The sequence below is a fragment of the Heloderma suspectum genome, chromosome 2 (genome assembly GCF_057233095.1).
Source record: "Heloderma suspectum isolate Gila_16-S chromosome 2, 16-S_ref, whole genome shotgun sequence".
Lineage (NCBI taxonomy): Eukaryota > Metazoa > Chordata > Lepidosauria > Squamata > Helodermatidae > Heloderma > Heloderma suspectum.
The window spans coordinates 251,920,941-251,943,927 of record NC_139459.1 but is presented as its reverse complement, the minus strand read 5'-3'; the positions used below and the strand labels follow the sequence as shown (position 1 = coordinate 251,943,927).

Genomic DNA, 22,987 nt, shown 5'->3' with positions numbered 1-22,987 from the left:
AGGTGGCACTGTGGTATAGCAGAATAGTGCAGATACACAAGTGAAAAAAGTGTTTTCTTTTGCTTTCACAAATAATACCACATTTCCCCTGCTCTAAAAAAATTTGCCGAAAGTGTTCTTTAGACACAGAAGTGAAACTGGAGGGCCACAACTAGGGCTGTGCACCGCTTTGGTACAAAGCCTGAATAACAAGGTGAAGCAGGCTGTTTCAGAGGTTCCTCGGCATGATACGAAGTGGATCAGCCCAGCACCAAGGCACCACGAAGCGAAGCGACCCCTCCATGGGGCACCTCATCCGCCTCTGAGATTCGTAGCTCTTCTTATGCATTGTGAGCAGCCAAGACAGGCTGTCTCCAAAATGTATTATCTTCTCAAAGATCATGCAGGAGAGGGAGAGGGAGGCGAAGGGAGGAGGAGGGAGTGTGCTTTGGTGAATCAGAACTCCAGGGCTGAACCTAAGCCAGCAGTCTCCAATCAGAGACAGTGGGGGGGGTATATATACTTTGGCAAAAGGCTGTGCTTGTCTATTGTGCAAGGTGGTTGGTTGGGAAAGGACTGTGTTTGCCTGGTTAGATCGGGGGGGGGGGAGTGCACTCATTGCAGCTTATTCTTCTTTCTTCTCCATTGAGCTCTGTCTTTCCTTAATTGTTACAAACAGTTGGTAGTAATTAGCTTGCTTGTTCTTCGCTCCCCCCCCCACCCGCCATTCCATTGCTTGTATTGGTCAGTTCGAACTCGGGAGAGGGCTGCGTGTGTTTGTGTTCTAAATTCGGCAGTTCTGCAGCTGCCTTGTTCTATTCCAACTTGTTCGTTCTGTATCTATCTCTATCTAATGCTGTCTTTCCTTGGTTGTTAAAAGCAAACAGTAATTATTATTAGCTCACTTGTTTTTTTCTCGTTCCTTTGCTCCAACACACCACACACACACACACACACACACCATTCCATTGGCATCCGTTGGGGACTCTGTTTTGTTTTTAAAAGTCTAGATAGGACTGTGTTTTTAAAAATCGAGGAAAGAAAGAGTAGAGGAGGGAGGAATAATAGAACAAGCTGCAGTCAGGGCAAAACTTACAAAACAAACATTTACCTCTGGGCTTGTTCCCCCTCTTTAATTATTATTCAACCATTTAGTTTTTCCTCTCTCTTAAAATTCCAGAATAAGGAAATATAGCAGTCTGCCTGTGCTTTGCCTTATTTTTTGACACACACACATACCCCAGTTCAGAAGTGAACTGTTTGTGTCTTTTCTGGCTTGAGCCTCCAAAAACATAGGAAGTGTTTTTCCCTATTCTTTGCTTGTGGGAGCGGGTCCCAGGACTGCCGTGTGCCGCCACTGCACGGCGTCTCTGAGCAGGGGAAAACAGCCAGGGCACTCCAGCTCCAGCAGCCTGCTCCTGCACTTAAGGAGGCAGCACCAGTCGGTCTTGCTCAGGGGAGAGGCCCCCACGTCCCAGCAGGCCGGCAGCAGGGGCAAGTAGTGCCTCCGGAACGCCTGCAAGCTCTCCGTTTCTCACCCCCAAGAGGCTTAGGCAGGCCACCATGGAGGAGATGGGGTGGGGGAAGTATGGGTCCACCAGGTGGAGGTTTCCAGCATTCAAAAATCAGTGTCCCTTCTGGGCTAGGCACTGACCATTTTCATTCAAGATGCATTTAATATACTAATTTAGTGTGTGCTAGAAGTAAACAAAAGCAAATTAAAAAATAACCTCTTCCAGCCTGCCTGCCAGGTAATGTGTGTATGCAGCCATAGAGAGGCTGAGCTGGTGATTCTTCTGAATCAGGGTTGTTTTGCATTTCAAAGAAACCTGCAGCAGAGATTGGGGATTGTGACCTCTGCTTCAACAGACCCTTCTGAGTTTGGTCTGAGTTTCTGGGAATATCAAATTCAACCTGCACCTAGCACACAAGCCAGTGGGCCAAACAGCCTGGAATTTGGCAAGTGGGATGCCCTCAAGCGGGGCTGGGAGGGGCTAAGGTGCCATGGGTGTGCACTGAAACAGGGAGAAGTTGCAGCTCTTTGCTTTGGGAGTTTCTGTGGAAAATATCAGATTTAAACTCCACCCACACAAAAACCACTGGGCCAAACTGTCTGACATTTTGCAGCTGGCCTTTTCTCCATGGGGGTGGAGAAGTCCCCACATTTCATGTACGTATCACAAAAACTAAAAATGTTATGACCGGTTGTGTTTTCCCATGCAAGTCAATGGGAAAACACCAAAAATGGGCGATACGGATATCCGAATCTCACTTCGGATTCAGATCCAAGTCAGAGTGGAGGGGTCCGAATTGGTCCAAAGCAGATAGGGGTTGCTTCAGAGTATGCGAAGTGGCATCCGAAGTGGATTGGGGGGTCTGTGCACAGCCCTAGTCACAACATCATCTGAAGAACCTGTAAACAACTATGAGTAGGGACGATGAGCATACAATAAAGGAGAACACAATCTTTCCTTATGTAGGAAAGATCCCAGTCTTCCCAGGCATATACAGACCCAGTTTACCACAAGCCTTCACCCGATAAATTGGACGCACACACACCCATCTCAGTCACTGCTTAGATGTGGGCGGTGACAAGGGTACTCCCTCCCATCCCTGCCTGTCCTGGGTTAGGGGCCTAGTGGCTAGACTGCAGATGAATTGCATTTTCCAAGCAATCTCCAAAGGCAGGTTCACAACCAATGTATGATGGTAGTCTAATCTGGAGGTTACCAGATTTGAGGCTAAGTGGCATAAGCAAAGAAACATTGTACCACACTCAGCGTTTAAATGCCATTTTGGGTGCTCAAATACATTATATACATCAGTTCAGAAATACTAGCAACAATCCTGTAAAGAAAAAAAATGTATTTATTTTGATATTTTTATGCTCTTTAAGGCCCATTGACATACATCCCATGGGAGGGAATTTCACAAAGAAGGGGCCACTACAGAAAAGGCCCTGACTCTTGTGCCAGACAATTTTTTTAACACAATTTTTATTGTGAATTTCAACAAAGCAAACAAACATAACAAAACCAAAAAAATATGAAAAATATAACAACATATTCTAAAATCCTCAGTTTCAATTATTACAATATTCTAGAAAGAAAAAAAGGAGGGATAGGTTACACATAAACTTCAGTAAAAGCAGACCAAATATCCACATATAAGTCCATTTGCAAGTTACACCTATATACCACTCTTTTAAATGTTGCTAGTGTTGTTAAGTCTTCAATCCATTGCATTATAGGCGGTGAGCTTTTATCCTTCCAGTATCGTAGTATCAGTCTTTTAGCAACCAAAAGGGAGTGAAAAATCCATTTACGCTGACCGTGTGTTACGTTCCAAGAAGCAGGTAAGTAATTTAAAAGAACATTTCCATCAGTAAATATTAAAGAGCTTTCCAATACAACATTTATCCAGATAACTTCCTCCCAAAAGGAGGCAACCATTGGGCATTTTCAAAACCTATGAATAAAAGAAGCATTGACTGCACTACACCTCCAACAATTAGCCAAATTTGACAAACCTTTATTAAAATAGACCTGAAACAAAAGTTTTTGCTGGATAAGGTGTAACTGAATATCCATTGAAATGTCCGATACAGATGCCAAGACAGCAGTCTATTGATTAAACAAAACAGGATGTTCCAATTCCCTGTTCCAGTCCTGCTGTAAACCACTTCTATCATATTTATTCATTGATAATAAATATTTATACACATGAATTGTAGGTTGATATATCTGATCAGCTTCAATGAGTATTTCCAGTAGCGAAGGAGACTCCAAAGCAGTAAAAGCAGCAAGACCGAATCTAGATACTAACAAATGTTTCAGTTGCAAATACTGCCATTCCACTGTAGCAGGCAAACCAAATTGATCTTGCCAAGTTGAAAATAACAAGAACTCATCATCAACCCTTGCTAATTGTTCCAGAGTAAAAATCATTTTATCTGTCCAGGTCTGCGATAAAAACGTGTTCTTTCCAATTCTTAAATCTGGATTTCCCTATAAAGTCAATATAGCATGGGAGAATGGATCAAACTGTAATTGATGTGACATATACGCCACACTTCTCTAACTGCCAAAATTGTGGGAGGAGCTCTGCCTGCCTTAATATGCTGAGAACCTAATGCCATCCATTTAAAGAGAGGCTCCAGACAAGACGATTCCAACACTGTTCAAGGTGGAAAATCTAATCTGAGTGGAAAAGACCAAAATTTAGTACAAGTCAGCAGATAGCCCCAGTGGTAGATAGCTGGATCTGGAAAACCGAACCCACCTTCATTAATTGGAAGTTGCATCCTTTTCAAAGATATTCTTCGTGGAAAGGAACCCCAAAAGAATTTATGAAACAAAGCATTAAGTTTTTGGAAATATTTGCCCGGTATATGTATAGGGATCCCATGTATAACATAAATAATTTGAGGTATGGTATTCATCTTAAGTGTATTCACTTTACTCCATAAGCTCAACTTTAAAGATGCCCATCTAAATATATCTCGTGAAATATCATTAATCAACATGTTTAAATTTAACCTAATCATTTGAGGTATACCGATAGAGATTTTTATTTATTTATTTAGCGTATGGCACACATTGCCAGGGAGTCTACAATGTTTTTACACAGTAGATGTTCTGGCGCCGGTAGTTGCTAGTCTTTGTTGCACTGATGCACCACAAGAGGGAGAGCTAGCTTTGCTTCAGCTGGCCAGCAGCATTCTTAGGGAAGTCGGCTCATCCGGGCTTTTTCTCCACCGCTCCTCCACCGTTTGCATCCAGGCAGATCCAGCGCCGGTTCCTGCTCCCCACATAGAGTGCTGCCAGCGTTTCCCCTCACCAAAATGGGGGGTACCTATTTATCTACTCGCAGATGGTATGCTTTCGAACTGCTAGGTGGGCAGGAGCTGGGCTCGAACTGTTGGAGTGTCAACCATTTCTGGCTGGCAAACTCCAGCATCATTAAGCCGCTGTGCCACTGTGTCCTGCCTATAGAGATAATTATTCCCAGATAAGTAATAAACTCTGGGCACCGTCAAAATTGCCAATTGGCTAATACACTAGAATATACCCTATCTCCAATCAGCATTATTTCTGACTTTGACCAGTTAATTGAATAGCTGGACAATTCACCAAAGGTATTAATCCATTTCATCAAAGCTGGAACCGACAACTGGAGTCTTGAGATAAACAACAAGAGATCATCAGAATAAAGGCTAATTTTAAGTTCTAAAATGGGCAAATCCATGAACGCTACTATTTTGTCTAACAGCACGTGCCAGGGGTTCCAAACATAAGTTAAATATCAATGGGGAAAGTGGACAGCCTTGTCTCAAGACAACCTTGAGAGGTGCCCCGCTCAAGTAGAAAAAAAAGCCAAAAATAAACTGTTAGTCGTTACTCTCACTCTTGGAGCTGAGTATAAGATTTAAACCCACTTCAAAAATTCTATAGGAAAACCAAAATTAATCAACGTAATAAAAATTAATTTCCAGTGAATTCTGTCAAACTCAATTTAATTGACTTTGGTGGCAGGCATGTGAGCAAAGCCTCTCTGGCCAATCTCAGGGCCCAGGCAGGTTCATACAGGTGTAGACAGTCCTTCAAATGATCTGGTCCCAAACAGTTTAGGGCTTCAAAGGTAACAACAACCTGCACTTTAAATTTTACACTGATATTATTATCACCACCACCCCTTTGTTACAGATGGGAGTTGAGGCTGGAATAAAGTGGCTTGCCTAAAACCAGCTAATCAGCTTAGGGTTAAACCAAGACGTCTTGGCTCACAGCTCAGCTTCTGAGCCACTGTACCAGACCAGCTCTTTGCTCCGCCAGCTCCACATTAACCTGTATCATGAAATGTGTGTTCCATCTAAAGGGCGACTCCAATAAGGATGGGTCAATCAGTCTATTTCTGGCCCATGTCAGTGTGTGTGTGTTCCAAGTCCTTTCCATCACATTTCCATATCATTATTGAATTTATTTTTTAAGCATGCGTAAAAAAAGCATATTTAATAGACATACTTAGAGTATCACGAAGCGATCCTAGGACAATGAAGGAATGGTCACTCCAAGCAGATGGAAAGCTGGGCTGCTGCACGCTTTCAAAATGGGGCTGCAAATGCCCCCAGGAGCAATGGGATGGGATGACATGCTGGCCCTCCCAGATCCAGACGTCATCCCATCCCATCCCTCCCTGGGGAATTTGCAGCCCTGTTTTGAATGCACGTGGCAGCAACCAGGCTTTCTTAAGCTGGCCTGTGGGGAGGAATTAAAAGGCAGCTGATGGGCGACTGTGTAACCACAAGTTTGTAAAGAAGCCTCCACCGCATGCCAGAGAAGTGCAAAATCCAAAGGAAACTCACGTTCCAATAGGCTCGTTGTTCTTGGAGGTGCTGAGCAGGTCAATTCACCTCAAAATATGAACTGCATGAATTCCTTGAGCATCCTTAGACTCCATTCTGTTCCTTGACAAGTGCAAGCCATGAATCAAGGGAGCAGTGCCAGGAATAATATTTGGGCTGGAGCAGTTTTGCTGTTGGGTCGCAGATGGCTACCTCATTTGCATGACAAGTCTGTGTAGTGGGGGGAAGGTGTAGCTGCACTCCTCACTGGAGACTCTACTACTACAAAAAACAGTAGCTAGGGTCAGCCTTAGGATCTGCAGAGAGGAGCCAATCCAAAAGAGATGGAGATTTCCAGCAGAGCAAACCAGGCTGTCTGAGGTTGGAAGGAAGGAGACTATAGGACTAGATAGGTAGGGTCCCCTGTCGTCCTTCTTTCAGACAGAAGTGGATCTGAACAGTGGTCGCTCTTCTTTAGCATTAGGGCTGTGCACCACTTGGGTCCAAAGCCTGAATAACAAGGCAAAATGGGCTGATTCAGAGGTGCCTTATCACAATCAGAAGTGGATCAGAGGTGCCCCGAAGCAAAGTAGCTCATTGACAAAGGGCCTCATCTGCCTCGGAGATTTGTAGGTCTTCTTATGCCTTCTAAGCAGCCCAGAGAAGCTGTCTCCAAAATGTATCAACTTGTGAAAGATCACACGGAGGGGGAGGGGGAAGGGAAGAGGAGGCGGAGATGCAAAATGTTTCAATTTGAGAGAGATCCGGCCACTGGGAGGGGCAGAAGATGAGGAGGAGGAGGAGGAGGGAAGGAGCTTTGCTGTGAGTCAGCCTCCATTTGCTCATTGTGAGCGAGGTAGCATTATTGGAGAGAAGAGGACTGCCTGAATATTATTTGGCTAGAGCAGTGGTCTCCAAAGTGGGGTGCACGCACTGCAGGGGAAATGCAAGACGATCCACGGAATGCATGAGCAGCCTCCCACTGCCCTGAACTGCCATTGTGTGCAATGATGGTGGTGGCAGTGGCAGCAAGTTGGGACGGGAGCCGAGAGCGAAGCTCCATGGCATGGCTCTCTCAGTTCCAGTCCTATCCTGTCTTTGCTGTGGCCACCAAGAGCAACTGTGCCAGTCTCTGCCAGTCACGGCAGCTGGCTGAAGGAAAGTGGGAAGGAAATTAACCCTTCCCCACTCTCCTTTGGCAGAATGAAGCCGGAAAGAAAGCATGTGCCATGACAGCTATGTTAGTCTCTCCCCACTCCACCCCACCCTTCTGTAGTAGGTTTAGTGTTAATTCTTGTTGTTTGTTCATTTAAAAATCCAGAAAATTTCACTATAGTTGCTTATCTTCCCCCACACGCACACACATCTTTTCAATTCTCTCTCAATCATTAGTTTGCCATTACTTTGATTCTGTTTAGATTGATCTATCTATCTATCTGAAAGAGAGAGAGAGAAAGAGAGAGAGAGAGAGAGAGAGAGAGATCCTTTCCTTGTTCTTGACTCCCCTCCACCCCCCCGTCTCAATTCCTGTATTCCTTCCCTTCCCATTTTTGATCTCTTTACAACAACAACAACAACTACAACCCCTTCTCTTCTGTTAGGATTATAGCTAACTCCCCACCCCTCTTGCTTGTAGTTTAGTGTTTGCTTTTCTTTTGCTCGTGTTTGTGTGTGTGTGTGTACTTGTGCTGTGTGGACAAGCAAGCAGTGTGTGTCAAAGGAGTACACACCGTCCACATTTCCAAAAACAGTGGACAAAGGACTACACACATTAACAGCTATTATTTAAATAATATAATACTACACCATGTGTTGCAAAGCAAGCCAGCCCAGTATGAGGCTTGAGGCATCTTCAGGGTCTTGGCAGGGGCAGAGGTGGGCGAGGTGCTGCTGTGCCCTCCTGGCAGGGTTGCCGTGTTGCTTCCTGCCTCTGTGAGTCCAGCAGACAACTGTCGCTGCTCTTCATTCATGTAAATGTGCCCACCTGGCAGGGTTGCTGTCTTCATTTGCTTCCTGCCTACCAGCCAGTGTTTTCCCAGGCAATTCAGCCAAAGAGACCCTGAGGTTATTGACTGTGAATAGGAAAGTAGTACTATTTGCACTTGGAAGAAACCTACAGCAGAGTTTAGGGATAGTGACCTCCTCTCCACTTCAACACCTAACTTGATTATCCCTTTATGAACTTTGGTTTGAGTTTCTGAGAACAGCACATTTTACTTGTGCCTAGCACAAAAACGCCTGGGCCAAACTGCCTGAAATTTGGAAGGTGGGATGCTCTCCAGAGCAGCTGTGCTTTCCCCAACTTTCATGCACTTCTGTGCAACCAGTGAAAAGTTATAGCTCTTTGCTTTGAGGGATTTCCTTGAAAAAATCAAATTTCACATGCGCCTAGCACAAAAACTAGTGGACCAAACTGTGAGATTTGGCAGGTGGGATGTCCTCCAGGGGGCTGAGAGTACCCCATATTTCATGCATTTATCATGAAAACTGGAAAAGTTATGGCCATTTGTGTTTTCCCATGCAAGTCAATGGGAAAATGCAAAAAATGAGTGATTTGGACATCCAAATCTCACTTGGGATTCGGATCCGAGTCAAAGTGGATGGGGTCTGAAGTGGTCCGAAGGAAAGCATGGCCACTTTGGAAGGTCTGAAGTGGCATCCAAAGCAAAGCAGGGGGTCTGTGCACAGCCCTACTTAGCATCATCAACAGTAAACTGCTGGAGAGAGGAGGAAGAAGGCGATACAAAGTATGAACGAGAGCCAACATAATGTTGAGCTGGCCAGGGCTGGAGCCTTCGTTGTACCGGTTGCAGGTCCATAAAGCACATTTCATATCTCTCAAGACTCAGGTGCAAAACAAGAGGATGGGAAGAGATTCCCAGCTGAAGTATTTCCATTTTCAAGACTCATCTGCTGGCTCATGCTGCCTTCCTTCCCTCTGTAAATCAAAACCTATAGAAATGCAGGATCTTCTGGACCTTCAAGGTCTCAGGGTGAAGTCTTTCCCAGACCTGCTACCTGAGATATACTTTAAAAATAACAAATTAAAAGAATCTGATATAATATATACTTTCTCATGCAGTGGTCAGGAACCAGTGTGGCCCTCCAAATTTTGTTGGACTCCAAATCACCTAAGCCCCAGCCAGCATGGCCACTGGACAGGGATGATTGGAGTTGTAATACAACAACATCTGGAGGGCCACAGGTTCCCCACACCTGCTCTAACTACTGAGCCATGGATCCTCCCTAAGGACATCAGACACTTGGCAAGACACTTCTGATACCCTAAATACAATGAACACCCTAAACTAACTAAATCCAGGCAGATGCATCCATAAAAGCCTAGAAGCACATTCACACACATTAATGTGGTCACATTGTGGCAACTGGCACCAGTATCGGTCCTAAGATGTGGGCTCAAGGTCCTCAGTGGGCCTCCTCCCTGCTGGCCACAGTAGCCACTGCCCTCACCCTCAAGGTCCAATCCACATCACTGCCCAGAAGCAGATGGCAAGTGGAGGTGGCTGTCCTTCTCCTTCCTCTAGTCACTGCTCACACACAACAGGGCAGGTGAACAGGCAGCAAGGAGGAGGGCTCTGGGGGCCAGATATGGGCCCCTGCTGGGATGTGGGCCTCAGTAGGTGCCTGACAATGCCGTCCCCCGAAGCCAGGCATGACTGGCACTTCAGACTACTGGTGCTACAACAGGGTCAGCACTTAATACCTTTCTCACAGGAACACAAGGGAAACACACACACACACACACACACACACTTTTATTTTTAAAAAATAAACAGTGCAGGGGAAAGGAGGGGGAGCACCATGGCTCAAGCTCTTCTGAAAGAGTTTAAACAAAGGCATCCTTGGCTGGAAGGGGAGGAGGCGATTGGTGCATTTCATAGACCTGGAATATGGGTCTCATCTTCATTTCTCGGGCCATTTGGCAGACTGCCAAGGGCCAGCAGCAATGAACTGCCATCCAGTCTTCGCAGAGGGTTCCCTGGGGGGAAACAGGAAGAGGAGCTCTTCACATGAGGATGTCTGAGAAACCATTTTTCCATGTCACTAAGCACTGCTCTAATTAGACTCTCTCTACACTAGTTCTTCACCCAGATTCTAACTTTTAAAAAGAGAGAACGAGAAATCACGGGTTGCTTCCACACTAACTAGTTCGTCTTGAAGAGACACTGTTCATGCGCCCTGTTTATACAGAAAATCCAGATGATAACATTGCCAACCCATCGCATTCCAGGGATTTCTGAACTGTGGCAATTTAAAAATGGTAATAAATGAAAATGCAGCACCACTCTTCCGACACTATTCAGGTTTCCTGGGGCTACTGACCCCTTCCAGTTTTCACCTCTGCATCTGCTTCACAGGTTCTGACACTGGCTGCTTCCTCTTCCAATTCAGAAGCAACGACCAACCCAAATCTGCCCTTAATTAGTCAGTTCCGGTCCCCATCGCGGCAGGCATTTCATGGCTGGTTTTCTCTTTGCAGCCTGACCATTTCTCGTCATTATTGTTTTCGTTTTCATTTTTATGGGTGTAATTGTGCAGTCCTCCACACAGCAGTACCTTGCTCTTTCGTGAGCCTGTTTTACTTTCAAGGCTGTGCCAGTGCTTTCCAGCACTAGGGTGAACATCACTTCTTTTTCTTTTTAAGGTAGTAAATGAATTATTTCCCGACTCCCCAGTCCCCTAGCAGCACGACTTACCCTTCTGCAGTAATGCTACCTCTCTGTCCTGCAAACAGATATTGTCAGCACAATTCTATGCCAGTTTATCCACAAGTAAAACCCACTGTGTTCAGTGGGGTTTTATGCATAGAACTGGAGCCTTCAGGCCAAAACAGACATTACTTTTCATGTGTGTCTAGCAGCTATGTCTTTTTGCCCCTTCATTTTTACTCTAGAGTAGAGTAGGCCCAAACAGGATTGGGATCCTAGCATGGGGCATAGGGGGTTTTAATATTCAGATTGGCCCCTCTGAGCCTACCCTAGAGTAAAAATGGAAGAAGAAAAAAGACACAGCTGCAAGACACCAGTCTAAAGTAATGTCTCTTGAGGCCCTTGGTCTCACCAGTAGAGACAAAGGGCTGTGGTGTTCGTCCCCCCAGGAACACAGCAGTTGAGCTGGGATCCAGAACCCAGCCCAGCAGACAGCTTGTAGATTACTTTCAGCCTCTTGTCTTGCTGCACTGCAGGAAAAGGCATGGGGAAGCGTATCTTCACTCCCCAGGGATCACATGGCTGAGGCCAGGATACTATATCTCCTACTGAAGAGGCTAAATCCATATTAAATTATGGAGCAGACATTTAGATTTCCAGAAAAGCCAAAAAAGGGAATGCTTACTGCCTTGATCCCCAGTTACTGTATTGGCAGGAGACTAAAGAAGACCGTTTTGCAGAGATAGTTCCACTCCCACTATTCCCTAGGAGACAACAATTGGGCTTGGATGACAAGATAACCCATGATGGGTTAAATGAGCCACCATGGCTTATTTAACCTATTGTTGGTTATCGTAGCATCTGTTGAGGATTTTAAAATCCACAATGGCTTATTTGGCCAAAATAAGCCACTCTGATAACTCACAGTCTGCAGTAAGGGTTATTTAACCCACCATGGGCTATCATGTCATCTGGTGCTCAGCATGGATTATTTTGACCGCTGACAGAGTTGCCTGACAAGAGCAGCCAAAACCACTGCGACCTCTCTGCTCCAGCCTGCAGAGCCCTTTATCCAAGACCCGGCAAGCAGCCAAGGGACAACCGCAGCCAAACAAGCACAGCCTTCCCTGATACCACACTACAGTTACAAAATGACAGCCTTCCCCGAATACAATGACAGCATCACACTAACGCGCTACCCTGCTACAGTGAAGTTACACAATGACAGGCGTCCCTGATCACTACTTTGTGCAGCTTAGGAAATAGGGGAAAATAGAGGAATAGGGGAAGAACTGCTCAGTCTTCCATGAAGAAGCAAAATTGCACAATTATCCACTACCGCATCTGAAGGCTCCCCATGAGGGTACCCCACCTGTGCAATTTCACTCCATTCCAGCAACCTGTCAAGGAGTTATAGCTCCCACCCAGTTTTTCCTTCTCTGGTCACTTTTCCAGGAAGAAGCAAAATGGCTATGGGTGCATGGGGGGTGGGGGGGAGGATTTGCAATTGTGCTTTCACGCAATTTCACTTTAGCACTAAAGTGCTATAGCGAACAGAAGCTGCAAGGTGGGGGTGAAATGCACAACTCCACTGTATCGCTAAAGTGCTATAGCATGTCAGAGATTTTGAGACAATAAAGGCTTCATGCCAGCAATGGGTATGGGAGAGCTGTTGTGCAACTTCACTTTCAAGCTAAAGTGCTATAGCTCTTTATAGCTCAGAAGTCACTCTGCCAGCGATGTCGGGGTGCGAGTGTGAAATGTGCAACTCCACTTTATTGTTGTCAATTTTGGACAATAAAGGCATCTATGCCAGCAATGGCTATGGGAGGAAATGCGCAATTGAGGGTTTTGTCCCAATCCAGCGAACTCCCAAGGGTTTATTTGTGCCACTCCGTTCTTGTTGCACTCAGGATTTTCCCTCTTCTGTGGTAATTGTGCAGGGTTTTGATGGTGCATTGGGTGCCTCCCAACTAGGAGTGATTATGTGTGAAGTTTGGTCCCTATCCTGCAAACCTCCAAGGTTTTATAGCTGCTGCCCTTTTTCTGTGCACATGGGATTCCCGCTCCTTTGTGAGTAATTGCAGAGGGTTCTGATGGTGCATCAGGTGACTAGGGGAGGCTGTGTATGAAATTTGGCTCCAATCCTACAAACTTCCAGTGCCTTAAGCCACCACCCCCTTGTCAGGGTGATGCCGGAAGTGCTGAATTAAGCCCCTGAACTTCACCCCACACCTCTCCCCTCTCATTGGGATATTGTGGAAAGTTAAAACGGGCTGCTGCAATGTTGTCAGTGGGTGAAACAGCACCGCTGCTCAGGTGGGAGGAGTGCAGCAGGATGGGGGGGGGGGATGACTCAGATTATGCACAGTAACTGAATAAGCTACTGACCATAGCTTATTGGCCTGGTCGTGTGGTGGGGCATCCTGGACTATTTCAAAAACAAGCGACTGTGAGTAGTTTAGTAAGCCACCATGGTTTAAAGTGATGTCCGAACACAGTCAAATGGTCCATTCCCTCCTCCCCATTTTCTGAACTATAGATAGATATATAATGCGGAATGGGGGGCACTTTTTGTGTGTGTGGTAATTTTTCCCTTGAAGACATTCACAGCGACATGAGCCAGTGCATGATACAATGCTGTGGGTATTGGTAAGTTTATGTACCACATTCCCAGTTTGTGCAACATCCCCTTTTCCACATACTTACTGCTTAGGATGACTAAGGTGCAGCTCCATGTGCACTTTTATAATGAAGCTGAGATGATGTGATCATCATTCCTACAGCTCATGCCCTGCCTCTACATTCCACATGCACTCTGAGCTGAGCTATCCTGGGCTCTCCACCCTTCTGCCCAACCCAATATATGGTGCCAATCAAGTGCTCCTGTGTCACATCATACCTCCTTGGGAGGACATCTTCTTAGCCTCCAGTTTGCAGAGAAGTTTCTTTACAGTTACGTCCTATTAAGCATCCATTTTGTCTGCATCAGCTTCCAGAAACACCCCAGAATAGTGATCCTTTCAACCTCACAATACAGAATCATAGAATGGTAGGGTTGGAAGGGGCCTATAAGACCATCGAGTCCAACCCCGAACTAAATGCCGAACTAAAATGATGAAAATTGATCTTGTGTTGCAACTTTGCAAATAAGGACTGAGGAAAATACCACATGCTTCTTTAATTTCAGCTGAAATCTTAAGAAGACTCCAGGACCCGGAAGGTCATGGCTTTAAAGTACATTTCAATACAGAATCTATAATTATGCCGGTCTTTTGTTCTCCACTTTCCTGATTACATGGCAAGTGTATATTTTCTCCTCACAATGAACTTCTGGACAATGCCATTTTGCAGCCACAGTGAAGGAAGACAGAACAATACATGGGGATTTTCTTGGTGCTGACATGCCATTATAAAATAAACACTGCCTTTTCTTCTGTGCTAAAAGAGAGGCCATTTGAAAGGTTTAGTGTTTAGTGCATTTGCTCTGCTTTAAGGAAGGCATAGCACTAGCAGCATAAGAGATCTTTGGCCCAGAAGGAAGAGAAGTGGGACTTTCAGAAGAGTGAGGAGAGTGGCAGGTATGTGTATTATGGAGTCCTGAGGGGTTTTTTTATGCTCTGCTTCAGCTGAACCCCGAAAAAGATTTCAAGTCATCACTATTCATTAGTACACATTAGCACACTGCCTCCCTGCCATAGCTAGGAGTCTATGGGAGTCAGGGGGAGAGGGACAAGATCTGAGGCCCATGGTCCAGTGCATTATGGGAGCTGGATAGAGCACTTACATAGACTTACCTGTATTTTGTGTCTCTCCCTGGTGCCAACCCTTAATGCCATGGTGGAACCCAGCAGCAGTGGGAAACAGAAGCACTCCCCATAGCGGCTTGCAAGACCACATTCCAGACACGGACTGCACAGCAAGCCACACACACCTGTCATTAAACACAACCACGGGGAGCCTGTGATCAGACGATGGACACTGAATATTCATAGAGCATCCAGGTGGAAAAGACCCACATATGTGTGGGCTCTCCCACACTGGAGGCATTCAAGATGAAGCTGGACAGCCATCTGTCGGGGATGCACTGACTCGGGTTCCTGCATTCAGCAGGGGGTTGGACTCGAAGGTCTTGTAGGCCCCTTCCAACCCTGCTGTTCTATGATTCTATTCTATGAAGTTACTATGTCCAACTCCTCTGTATTGGGTTCACAGTATACCAGTCATCAGACACAATATGCCTGCTGGGCAGTGCTGGCTCCAAGTTTTGGAGGGCCCTTGGGCAAGACACCGGCAATGGGCCCCCTGCCTCAGTGAGCCTGCCTGCTCACTGCCATTGTCACCAGCTGCTACTGTTCCTCACCCGCTCTCTCATCATTGCTAGCACTTGCTTGCTTGACAGCCAGAGAGCAAGTAGGCCATGGCATCTACTGCTCCTCCTCTTCCTCCTCCTCGCCATTCTCTGGGTCAGAGCGAGAGGCAGGTAAACAAGCAGCTTGTAGTGATGAAGAAGAGGAGCAACTCCAGGAGACTTTTGTCAGTGGGAGCCCATGCCAGGTGCCTGACCATGCCTAACCTTGAAGCCGGTTCTGCTATTGGGTACACAATACACTAGTCATCCGGAGTTGACCCACATGATTCAGATTATAAACTTACTGCAAGCAGACTGAAGGCATGAACATGACACAACACAAAAACGGGCTGCAAAGAAGACCGCTTTTCATTAAGCTGTGTTATGCCTGATGGCTAGAACTGAAGCGAGCTGAACCCACTGAAAATCAGTAGGAATTTTGGGAGCACCTTTTTTTTTGGGGGGGGAGCTATTTTTGTACCCAAAATTCAGCTGAGGTGAGATTTCTCTGGGGTTGCAGATATGTACACCTCCCTAAACCTCAACAATGTGACCTTCTACAGCCCTCAGATTAAGCCAAGAGAAGCACTCCCAGACCCCTCTCTAAGCATGAGGTAATGCACCACTGATGGCAGTAAATTTGTAAATGCTTAGGCGTACATGATGACTGTCAGGCATCCATAGCTTCAATGACACCACTCCCCCTGATATGCTAGTTTCTACATGCACAAAGGTTGTTATTAAACGGTGAAGAATTCAAACAAGTGACACCAGATCTGCACCCTGAAGTGGTACAGTCTGGCACAAGCTCCACCAGGTGATTCTGCTGATCATGTAAGCTTAGCTCTTAGTTCAGAACATCAGCCTGAAACTTGGGAACATATATAAATTAAGTAGTCTGAGTTAAATGTTATCCTCGATTTATATTTTCATCGGCCAAGCTACCTTCATTACACAGGATGTCAGAGAATTCTGCAACGGATTCAAATGAGATTGGATTTCTGTGAATCTGGCCTGCAGATTCCACAGCGGACTGGCTTTTTTTGAGCTGCACGGATTCCATGGAGTCGTGGAATGGTTTGTTACGGGGGGGAGGGGATTTGCGCAAATGTGCATTAGCGCTAATGTGCATTTGCGGACCAACAAAATTCTCCTACAGAAGGTCCGATTCTGTCAATGAGAAGGCAACAGAATGAAAGACACCTGACAATCAGTGAAACACAGAAGGAACCGATTTATCAAAACCTGTACATCCCTGTACATTACTAAGGGGCCAAGTTACATGAAGCTACACAAATGTATGTACGCAGGCAGAAATTAAGTGTTAGATCTAGGTGAAGGCAACCACCAGTGCTTGTGGGGTGATTCAGTTTAGTCAGATAAAGGCTGCGACCCTATACCTATTTACCTGGCAGTCATCTCTAATCAATGCAATAGCACTTACTTCTGAGTAGACATTTATAGGATTCTGGTGAAAAGTGGGTCTCTAGTCCAGGTTTCTAATACAGTGATCTCTAGATAAGAGAGCAAGGAGGCTGCTTCCTGAAGGCAATGTTCTTATGATGTGGGGGACATGAGGACATAGATGGACCTGGGCAAAGGATTCAAAGCCAACCCTTTTCTCCTTTTTACTCCTGCAGTGTCTCAACTTCATTATCTCAATAGTGACCTTGATGGGATGAAGTTCATCCATCACCAGTCTTGTAGCCCTTTTATAAGTCTATAAAAAAGTCATTTCTCCCGCTGCACACCTGAAAATGCAGCTTGGACAGAAGATTTAAAAGGAACAACAGCAACTCTTACAAACTCCCTTGTCGCTGCAGATGTCAAACAGCCCTGTGGACCAGTTGCCTCCAGTACGCAGGATGGTTGTGATGCTGGATGTAGCAGCAGCACCAGCAGGCGATGGTTGAGTTGTCACGGGCTCTATGGAGCTTTTGCTCCTGATTAAAACAAGAACACACACACACTAAAATAAAAGGGAGCCTGGGGTTTAGCAGCAAAGTAGCTTACAAACCAAGCAATCGTTAGTATGAAGGAAGTGGGAAGAAAGAGAACCATTATTTTAGTGCCGCCAATTTGCTTTGTTTTATAGCAATCACCCCCTTTTGCAGATTCATTTCTCCTTGTTTGTGAGACTGGCCTTCCAGAAAAAGACCAAACAAACGAACAAACAAAAAAAGAGCCCAGTCCTCTAGTCTCCAGTGAAGAATGAAATGCTCAGCTATCAAGGCACTTCAGGTACAATATCTCTGTAACACGGGTAGACAACATGGCACCCATAAGCACCAATGCACCCCTGGACAGCTTTCTTGGTGCCCACCAAGGTGCCCAACCCCTCCCACTGAAACACACACACTTTCTTATCGGCGGCTAGTATTGCTGTGAAATAGGTTTATGTTGCTGCTGAAAACAGTGGGTTCGAAGGAGCTGTTTAGTGTGTTGGGGCGCAGGCCCCACCTCCGCTTTGTACCCAGCCTTTTGGGGAGGTTTCTTGTCCTTTGCCACAAGAAACAAAGCAAGAAACATGGCAGCCATTTTGTGGTGGTGCCCAGGACAGTTTCTCAGATTGCCAACTGTGCCCACAGCCCCCAAAGATTGCCTACCCTTGCTCTATAGGTTTCTGCGTCCACCTGCCCAACTGTAATTTTCCTCTTCCATATTAAAAACCAGACATCTGTTCAGAGTACAGATCTTCCATTGCTTCAATGAATGCTCTAACTCATTCATTGTTTTAAAAGAAGGGTTTTCTTTCAGAGTGGCATTTTGAAAACCCTTTCTAGCTAAATGGTACCTCATCCTCACTACTAGGGCGAGGGCAGGAGGGACAGAAACCAGGCACACATGGGTTTTGGGTGAAATTGGCCATGAGCTTTATTGGCTCCAGCTTACAATAGGTTTGGCATGGCACAAGGCTGGATCCTGTCACCAGGCAGCCTGACTGCTGGCCAATGTACACACACACACACCTCACCCAGCCCAACTACTATGTGGCCATCGTGGGAGTGACAAAAGTAACAGGCCCATGATGGCTTGCACGTTCTCATAGGCCCGTCACACCATCTGGGGATGTGACAGGCATGCCAGCCCCTGAGCTAGACTGGAGCCTTGTACCCCACATCCAAGGCCCCTTCTGGAGCCCCCATTTTGGGAGCAGGGTCCCACAACCACTGCGCCTTCCAAAATGGATCCAGCCAAGATGCCTCCAGCACCACCAGTAGGTAGGGATGTACGAATCCCTTACCTGGTTCCGGTTGGGGCATCCGCTGCAGGGGGAGGCAATCCATTCCTCCCACCGGAATCCTCGACAGGGGGGGAGGTGATCCGGTCCTCCCTCCCAGAATCCTGCCTGGCCAGTCCGCAGAGCTGCCAGCCAGGCCGATCCGCAGCAGGGCCTCCAGCTGCTGCTGGGCTGGTGCGGACGCAAATGGCGTCCTGTGTAGGGGACGCCATTTGCGTCCCTACGGTAGCCCGTGATAGGCTGTGTAAATATTTACGTAGCCTATCACGGTAAAGGCAGCCACGCAAATGGCGGCCACTACGCCATTTGCGTGGCCGCCTTTACTGTGATAGGCTGCGTAAATACTTACACAGCCTATCATGGCAAAGAGCAGGGGCGCAAATGGCATAGCGGCCGCCATTTGCATCCCTGCTCTTTGCCGTGATAGGCTATGTAAATACTTACGTAGCCTATCATGGCTGCCTGCAAGCACGCAAATGGCGGCCACTATGACAGCCGCCATTTGCGGCCGCAGCAGCCTGGCAGCGGCCGGCTAGGAGGCCAGCCGGAGCTGCCGCCACCGCTGCCAGAGCCACCGCCACCGCATCTGCCCCAGGTAAGCTCCGTCCCAGGGGGATTCCGCAGGGGGGCGGGAGGCCGTTCCGCCACGGATTCCGGGGGGCTGGATTCTAAAGACCTCAGCCTCACTGGAGTCGGTGGCGGAATTCTCTGACATCCCTACCAGTAGGTTGTGTAATATATGTTTATGTTGTTGCCACCTAGTGGTAACAAGGCAAATGCCTCTCTTTTAGAAGAATTGGAATTGAACATGCTCCAGGCCTGTATTTTGGGTGTGGTTCCAAGATGGATGCCAAACTGAGAATTGTAAGAAGTAAACCAGTTATTGTTTCCTCTTACAGGTGTAGGCTACCTATGTTACAGGTTGTGATGAAGTAATAAAGCAATTAAATATATACCACTCATAAACACACCAATTGCTATGAGGAAGGCAAAAATCACACCCTGTAAGACTCAATAACTCCACTGGGTAAAATACCTTCCTGGCCCTGTCAACTGGTGGCCAACACTTGTCCATAACTACTAAGAGATATTACACTTAAGAAGGGTGGGTGGAAAAATCCAAGTCAGCAATGGCCAACTCCAAATGTGGTGCCTAATTTTATGCCCCAGAGATGGACCAGGGAGGGAACTTGTCCTCCCAGGTCCACCCCCGGATGGCACACCTCCTGGAACCAACTGGTGATGCCAATTGGCTAAAATCCCTTTCCTCCCTGCTGCTTGACCATGCTACAGGACAGACAGTAAGGTTACCACCATCTGCCCGGCCCCAAATGAGGGTGCAAACAGGTCTCCCAGTAAACAGGGTCCTAGGATTGTTTCTGGTCTTTCAAGTAATACACATTAACCAAGCTTGATGCCTTATAGTAGTATTTAGGGATGTGCATGGACCCCCGATCCAACTCAGAGGCCACTTTGTGGCTTCTGAGGCAGGCCCGTTTCGGCTTGGGCTGATTGGCGCCCCCCGCCCCGACTTGCTTTGGCCTACAAAGCCAAAGTGGGATCCAGACATCTGAATCCCACTCCCCCCCCCCAACACTGTCCAAAAGCCTCTGAAACTACTCATATGCACTTTCAAACTTTCTCCTGGTAGCAAGACCAATGAAGGGTGTGTGTTTTTTAATGACAGGCGCATTTCTCAGGAAATCAAATTCTTGTATGTGTGTGAAACATTCAAGAATGTTAATAACAATAAGACTGAACACTTCTGGCACCCCTGCAAAATAATCTCTCTCTCCTTACTCCCGAATGGTCTTTTCTGGCACTTCTGTGCAGCTGCATGATCTCAGTAAATCATCACGGTTAAACTCACACTGACATGCCCCATAGGGACTATTTCCCCCACAGCAGTGGAAGAACATAGTCATCCCAAAATAGCATTAAATCAAGGTAGTAGCTGCCTCATATGCCAATACCAATAGGTTTAGGTCTTAAACTATAACACCCTTGAGGGAAGCCTTGTACACAGACCTTGGTGCTTTTGAACATCAGCTCTGTGTGAAACACAATGGAGTCTGGTAATGGCTTGAATGATATTTTGGCCATCTGGGATAAAATATGCCTGTGTTAATGTAGCAGTGGAATCCAGTGGATGTGGACTAAAAAGAAAGGTCACCTAGAAAACCTACGCAGAGCTATGTAGTTACATTCATGAAATGTTATATAGAATTTGTCAGAATCCCAGGAATACCAATTTCCATATTTTTAAGAAAACGTCTAGTCCTCAGGGAGACATTTTTGAAAGCACACAGGCAGTGTATCCAATATGGTGCAGTGCTTGGAGTGCCAAACTAGATCCAGCAGGACCCAGGGTCAAATCCCAGCTTTGCCATGAACCTCAGTGGGTGATCTTGGGCCAGTTCCTCTTTGAGCCAAACCTACCTCACTGGATTGTTGTGATGATCAAGTGAGGGGAGAATATCGTCCTGAGCTCCTTAGCAGAAGGGTGGGATAAAAAATATAGAGTTGGATCCCAAATTAGTCATGCTTAGAGTAGACCCACTGAAATCAATGAAACTTAAGATAGTCATAACTAACTTAAGTCCCATTAATTTCAGTGGGTCTCCTCTAAGCATGACTAAGTCTGGATCCAGCCTATTATAAATATTAACCAATTAGAATTATGACAACACATTTGCATGGTGTAGCATCAATCTGCATGTGTCATATGCAACCTAATAGCATACCTTTTTTGTGCACAGAATGTGGGATTTTGTTAAGAAAATCTGAACACAAGCATATAAGAGCCGTGCTGGATCACACTAAGGGTTCATCTAATCTAGCATTCTGTTCACACAGTGGCCAACCAGCTGCCCACAGGAAACCCACAAGTAGGACATGAGTGCAACAGCACCCTCCTGTTTATGGTCCCCAGCAACTTGTGCACATAGGCATACCATCTCTGATACTGGAGGTAGCATATTGCCATCAGGCCTAGCAGCCATTGATAGCCTGATCCTCCAATAATTTGTCTAGTCCCCTTTTAAAGCCATCCAAATTCATGGCCATCACTACATTTATTGCTAGCAAATTCCATAATTTAATTATGCAGTGTGTGAAGAAGTACTTCCTTGTATCTATCCTGATTTTCCCACCAATCAGCTTCATAGGGTGACTCCAGGTTCTAATATCGAGAGGGAGAAAAATGTCTCCCTATCCACATTCTCCACACCATGCTTCATTTTGTATACCTCTATCATGTCTCCCCTTACTTGTCTTTTTTCTAAGCTAAGCAGTCCCAGATGTTGTAACCTTTCCTCAGAGGGGAGTTGCTCCAGCCCCTTCATCATTTTAGTTGCCCTTTTCTGCACCTTTCCAACTCTACAATATCTGGGTTTTTGAAGTGCTAAATTTGATATTTATTTATTTAAGCAGAAAACCACCAGGATACTGAGAAACAAGGCTCTGGTGACTGGGCTTCAGAAGTGAGCTGTGGGGTGGAGCATAAGAAACAGAGCCTTTTCTACTGTGGCACCACAATTGTGGAATTCCCTGAAGTAAGTGTGCTATGCTTTTTGTATTATTTTATACTGTTTCATATTGTTTTTAACAACTTTTTGTAAGCTGCCTTGGGAGTCCCTTCTGAGGACCAAAGTGCAGGATATGAAATAACGTAAGTAAATAAATATGTAACATTGTCTACTTTATATTGTGCAGTACCTCGAACGCAGACTTGACTTTGCTTCCCAAACAGATAGAGAGCTCATTACCTCAGTGTAAACAGGAAGTCATTCCAGTTCCCAGATGCTGGCAGAGAAAGGATCAATGGAGATTGTGGAGTATCAGACAACGGACTTTCCTCAGTTGCTGTAAAACAGCAACTTATGAGCTTGTTCATTGGAAATGAGGAAGCAGGCAGATGATCTAGCTTTGACTGAAGGGAGAAAAGAAGGTTTCTAGAATGTTTGTAACTAAAGGGTTCTGACATCACAACATTCTCCATTTTAGTGTCACAATAAAGTTGAAATCCACATTTTCATAGATTGCTACTGTGAACTGCAAGCACTCCAGTGCCACCTCCTGTATTGCATGCATTTTTCTTCTGAAGTTGGCAAGCAGGATTTAAACCACTATGGTTGAATAAGCGCTGCTGTTGCTGCTATCATTTCTGGAATTCCGGTTATGTTTGTGTCCATCTGGATATGCAAATATAGTGCTTTACCTAGAGTTAGGTGCGCCTGAGACTTTAAGAGAGGAAAGCTCTTATTCAGAAAAAGCCTGAACTTGACATAGTAAGCATGTCATTAGCAACCATGTCTGTTTTGGTGTTTGAAAAAAACAAAAATAGCACAGGAGCAATTTTTCATCAGGACGGCAGTGCATGGAGAGGTTTAACCGTTATTATT

The 22,987-nt window shown here is 45.9% G+C and overlaps 1 protein-coding gene across 1 annotated transcript; it reads right to left on the bottom strand.

The window, feature by feature from the left end:
* Positions 1–10,169: 10,169 nt before the first annotated feature.
* Positions 10,170–22,479, bottom strand: PLAC8L1 (PLAC8 like 1). Its single transcript, XM_084832411.1, has 4 exons — positions 22,352–22,479; positions 17,147–17,286; positions 14,790–14,926; positions 10,170–10,322 (listed from the first exon to the last, which is right to left on the bottom strand). Exons 1-4 carry the CDS (start codon positions 22,477–22,479, stop codon positions 10,170–10,172), a joined length of 558 nt encoding a protein of 185 aa, XP_084688537.1.
* Positions 22,480–22,987: the final 508 nt, after the last annotated feature.